The sequence below is a fragment of the Theobroma cacao genome, chromosome 5, assembly GCF_053813885.1.
Source record: "Theobroma cacao isolate CCN51 chromosome 5, ASM5381388v1, whole genome shotgun sequence".
NCBI lineage: Eukaryota > Viridiplantae > Streptophyta > Magnoliopsida > Malvales > Malvaceae > Theobroma > Theobroma cacao.
In genome coordinates, this window is record NC_142643.1 from 47,480,224 (window position 1) to 47,485,707 (window position 5,484).

Consider the following 5,484-nt stretch of genomic DNA (forward strand, 5'->3'; position numbering starts at 1 on the left):
ATGACAACCACACAACAATTTTCAGTCAAGATTTTTCAGGTTGACAGTTTAAGCTTCTAAACTTGCATGTTTAAAGTCTATAGCTACCCCAAACAATGGTATTCTGAATGCAGATCAAGGAATATAAGTAATTTTGTTTGGATTTCAACCCATAAAAGCAGACCTACAGAAACAGAATGCTGTTCTAATTAATTTTGACTTTGCTGAACTTCAGAGCTAACATCTTTAATAATGATATGGGCCCCCAGATCAGGTTGAAAAACCAGAGGGAGAGGAGACTACTCAACTATTTTGTCTCCAAAGCTTAACAAAGAGGTTTACCATAAGAATGAGATAACACACCACCTTCAACAAAAGCAAAATGCAATCTCCACCTGGCTCAAAATGATCCGAACCTAAAAGTTAACATGAACATCAATCCTCACTGCATCAAAGCAAACACGACCATCCCAAGTCCCAAACATGGCATGCTACATACTCAAATCCACCAATTTGAAGCAAACCCCAATTTATGATACTTGCTAGTAAAACCAAAATGATAACTCAATGTGGCCATGCAGCTTACATTAATGCATGGGCTGTCGACTGTTGCATATTAGTCTAACTTCTTTTTAGAAGAAACATATGGGGTGGAAGTGAAGGGGGGGAAAGCAGAAAGAAAGATAATCTAAAAAAGTTCATGACCACCTTGTCACCTCCATTCTTCAAGAAGGAATGTGGGGAGCAATTCCTCAAAACAATATTAAAACTTAAAAAGGAGCTCCCCGATTCTGTACACACCCCCAGTAATCTTGGGTTCTTCACAACGCCAATTTCCATACACAAACAAGTCATCTCTTCCATCTACAAATTATATTAAGAATTTAAACAAAAGGAGAAGCCAAAAAAAAAAAGCAAAAGAATAAGCGATCATTGTCCCCTTCCCCACTCTTTACCACCATGCCCTACTTATCGACAACTAATATGGAGACAAACCCAAGAAATTTTAACAGTTTGAAAGAATTTTAAGAATTCCACCGTTCATCCTCGGCCTGTTTGCAGTTTATGTTAAGACTGCGTCCGCTTGCTCTCTGATCTGGAAGCTGGATAATCGCTACGATCAGTGTCAGAATTATCCCTTTGTGAATCTATTTCCAAGCTACTTCCATGATTCCTACGGTGCCTTCGATCCTGAATTTCAAAATTTTTATCCAATCATTTCTTTTAAGTTCACCGAAACAGAACCGCAGATATACTAGCTACTCAGAAGAAAACAGCATACACTTCACGAATATCACAGTATTTATAAGCATGATTAAGTGCATCCAAAAGTGTGATATAAATGTTAATATTGGTAGGAAAGAAAGCTTTCTGATTAAAACAACAAAGAAAAGAGGGGATAAACATAAAGATACTATTCCTTGGCAGAAGTTGATTACAGTACACAGCTTTTGATCATACAATTTTGGCAGAATAGATTAGTGAGGAATTCATTATAAAAGCACTAGATGAGAGGTAAGAAATGGAGAGAGGGAAGAAATAGATGTACTTATCATAATAAAGGTAAAGCCACATTAAGATAGTACCAAGTGAGTCAGAAAGTAATACTCTTGGCTATACAACTGAGAAATGCTTGGCTATATGTCATAAAGTTAGAAAAATGCCACAAAAAGTAAGCAATTAGACAAAAAACCTAAAGAAGCAGTCAAGTCAGATAGTTCAAGTTTCCTTTATCTTCATTTCTTTTCTTTTCTTTAATGACAAGTCCAAATTGAATCCACTATGCTACAGAAATGAATTTAACACTAACCTCTCTTGGTATGGGATACTCCTCAGACTCAAGCATTCGCACAACTTGGCCCATCTTGGGTCTTTTTTCAGAATCCGGATCAACACATCTCAAAGCAGTGAGAAGGGCACGCTTTAGAGCTCTTGTTGATGGTCTGACCTCAATATTTGGGTCTACCACTTCCTCTGACCTCCTGCTTCCCACCATCATTTTCAGCCAATCAACCAAATTTACCTGTAACCATAAAGATATATCATGCTTAATAAAGCTTTAAAAAATCTTAATATATAAAAACCAAGAAATCCATCACTAATAGTTATGTTGGAGAAAACAATTTCAATGCAGCTATATCAATTTGAATTAGACCTTTGACTGACCATGACCACCAAGTTGAAATATTAAGAGCTTGACCGCAGTATAGGTGCAGAATGCTGTTAACTTTTATATATTCATGTTAGGGGGAAGCCTTGGTGCTCTAATAATTTTGAATTCTGAAATATTAGTACTTTAGAATGAAGATTATAATTCAGGACAGTGTAGAAATACCTCCCGAGACACAAGGGGCATAGAAGCGCTCAACTGCTAATTGCCAGTTGTACAGCCTTAGCTATTTAATTTTCAGGTACTATTCTCTTAGCACCATAAATATTAAAATTTTACTTAGTTATGTATTTTGGTCCACCATATTAAAGAGACAGAAACAAACACAGCCAGTTAACTAATTCATCAATTCAGAACACAGGATGGCATGCCTTTTAACAGAAGAAAAGCAATCCTTAACTTAATTCCAGTAGTACGCCATGGTGGGCAGGGAACAAGCTGTACACCTAATATATAGTAAGGAGACCTAAATCAACTGACAGATTTCTATGGTTTAGTAACAAAAGCATTAAACTTAACTAGCCTTTGAGTTTGCAGCAGCTTAGTAAAGATCTTATAAATGATTACTGTGTACCTCATGGGAAGGACGACCATAATCTACAGGATCTCTACCAGTAATTGCTTCCAATAGTACAACCCCAAAGCTGTAGACATCACTCTTTTCATTCAAAAGGCCAGTATTTGCGTATTCTGGAGCCACATATCTGTGTGATTTTAGGAGAAGATAACAATCAGATAAAGAAACACAGAGAGAGAGAGAGAGAGAGACTTAAAGTACTAAATATATGAAAATCACACACACTAGTGAATATACATACCCAAATGTTCCCATAACTCGGGTTGTGACATGACTTTTCCCAGCACCCAGCAGCTTGGCCAGACCAAAATCAGAAACCTTGGCATTGAAGTCATCATCAATCAATATATTGCTGGACTTTATGTCTCGGTGCACCACCTTTGGTTCAATGGCCTCATGCAAGTAGGCAAGACTGCAAGAAGAGCCATCATGCCAAATGAGAACCAGACTGATGAAAATGTATATAAATATATTGACTTACGCCTTAGCTGTGCCAAGGAGAATCTTTATGCGAGCCTCCCAGGTAAGATATCCATGCTGACGCATAGCTCCATGAAGCCATTGTTCCAAGTTTCCATTGTTGACATATTCATAAACCAACATCCTGAAATTTTAAATCATATGCCTTTTGTTAAAAGCCGCAAGCCAGAAACTTAACCAATATCCAGATAGCAGAATCGACACTGCTACTAAAATATTTAAGCCCCAAACTGCTTTTCCATGGTCTCTTAATTTTATTACTGCTAAGGATAACGCATTATCTAGGTAACTGTTCAAATTTTAAACCATGAAAAAACAAAGTAAAACAAGACTACACCTGTTTGTTCCTTCAATGCAGTAACCCAAAAGACGAACCAAATTCTTGTGGCGTACATGCCCAATGGCTTCTACTTCCACTCTAAATTCTTTCTCTGCTTGGCCCCTACAGAGAAGATGATAAGAAGTTCAGCTAAACAAGGACAAGAAAATAACACCATTTTAAAAGTTTACACATATATACTCACACATTGTTGAGGATCTTCTTAACTGCCACTGGCGTCCCATTGATTAAATGGCCCTGATAAACAACTCCATATCCACCCTCTCCAAGAACATTATCCTTTGAAAACCGGTTAGTGGCAAGTTCAAGATCCCTTAATGTAAACCAGTGACCCCAACCCAAGTGAGAGAATTCAGGCAGGCCAACTAGAGGAGAAGGAGCAGTAATGGGATGTGAAGAAGAGGGTTTACAAACAGTTACTGTGCCAGAACTCCCTTCTTCTCCTGATTGAGACCCTGCACCATCTTTATCCAAATGGTGAAATGAACCTGACTGACTACTATTGTCTCCATTCTTGGATTTTCCCATCCCCAGATGAACCAGAACCTTATCTGACTCTTTGTCACTGGATTTGTCATGAATGGTTAGAAGAATACCATCACGAGGAACAAATTCATTGGTTGATACTTGCTCCACCCTGACTTCCTTAATTTCCTTGGAAACAGATGGGATTTGGGTAAGAGGAATCTTATTTCTAGCTCTTGATTTCTTCCGGGAAGTTAAACAAAACGAAAGCAGAGAAAGGATGACTATGATAAATAATGCAACAACAATCCCAATAACTTCCCAGACCTTAAGACCAAAAATGGCAGTCTTCTGGGATAATTCTGCGTTGAGATCAGTTGCCATGTCTGTTTTTCCTTATTTACTTTCAGATATTCAGAACCTACATGATTGACACAAGACATAAGGAACGAAATTTGATTAATACATAAACATAAACTAAAAATAAGGCACTTATTGCTCCATCATCCATGCGACAGTATTACAATATCCATTCCAAATTTTATCTTTTACTTAGCATTCAGCATTTCCACACAAGCAACCAAGGAGCAGAAGCATCAAGCTATGGAAAAACAGAACTTTTATTTTACCAAAGGAACAGATCAGACAAAATGATAGAACAATTAAGGTCCCCGCTACAGAGAAACGATTTTCTGTGCAGCTTAAAAGTAAAAATTTTGATACAGAAAAAAAACCAATTAAACGAATTTGGTATCTTTACCTTCCCGCTGTAAATTTCAGATCTTTGAATTCGGCACACCCACTCCTCATACAAGAAACAAACCAAATAAACAAGCCCAGATCTCAGATTAACAAGAATGAAAGCAGCCAAATAAGGAAGCCCAAAAATGTGGCCACTTTCCAGAAACAACAGCAGCCAATTGACGAAACTGCAAATGCACCCACTTATCCAAAAAAAAAAAAAAGGCAGTTAAATAGCAAAAGAGAGATGATTTGTTTCCTGGGGAAATGTGGAGGTGAATCTAAGCTGGAATGGAGCTATCTGGTACCAGAAATGAGGCTCCGTGTAAAGGCAAAGGCAAAAGCAAAGCCAGAAATGACAAGGAAAGGCCCGAAACTGAGAGAAGTGGATGGACATGGAATGGTGAATGGGGCGAAGGGTGGGGAAGATAATAAGAGAAGAGAAGAAGGGATGGAGTTATCAGTGGTAGGTGATGAGTTTAGATGCCTTACACCACATTACATGTTTACTAATACATACAGTAAAACACAAGCATGCATCTTGCAGAACAATTGTCTAACACCCTCTTCTTCGCTTTAGTCTTTGCTTTGAACATGACTCTTTATCAGTAATTTACTCTTTTCCTCTTCACTCTTTCTTCCCTCAAAAATTCTGTGTTCTGAATCACCCTGTTTCCAACTAAACTCTAGGATGTTACTTAACAGTTGTAACTCTAGTCTACTTGTGGGTTT

General features: G+C 37.8%; 1 protein-coding gene across 1 annotated transcript; it reads right to left on the bottom strand.

The window, feature by feature from the left end:
* Positions 1-668: 668 nt before the first annotated feature.
* Positions 669-5,425, bottom strand: LOC18600628 (putative receptor-like protein kinase At5g18500). The gene is made up of 8 exons (XM_007031182.3): positions 4,772-5,425; positions 3,731-4,432; positions 3,544-3,648; positions 3,208-3,330; positions 2,968-3,138; positions 2,724-2,853; positions 1,790-2,002; positions 669-1,170 (listed from the first exon to the last, which is right to left on the bottom strand). Exons 2-8 carry the CDS (start codon positions 4,393-4,395, stop codon positions 1,048-1,050), a joined length of 1,530 nt encoding a protein of 509 aa, XP_007031244.2. The 5' UTR covers positions 4,396-4,432; positions 4,772-5,425; the 3' UTR covers positions 669-1,047.
* Positions 5,426-5,484: the final 59 nt, after the last annotated feature.

Bases quoted from the DNA above. Each gene is read 5' to 3' on its own strand.
- LOC18600628 (XM_007031182.3), bottom strand. From the start codon at position 4,395: ATGGCAACTGATCTCAACGCAGAATTATCCCAGAAGACTGCCATTTTT. The intron at 3,139-3,207 runs GTAAGTCAATAT...CTCTTCTTGCAG, and splicing joins CTCCTTGGCACAGCTAAGGC to TCTTGCCTACTTGCATGAGG. The intron at 1,171-1,789 runs GTTAGTGTTAAA...TTTGAAATTCAG, and splicing joins AGTATCCCATACCAAGAGAG to GATCGAAGGCACCGTAGGAA.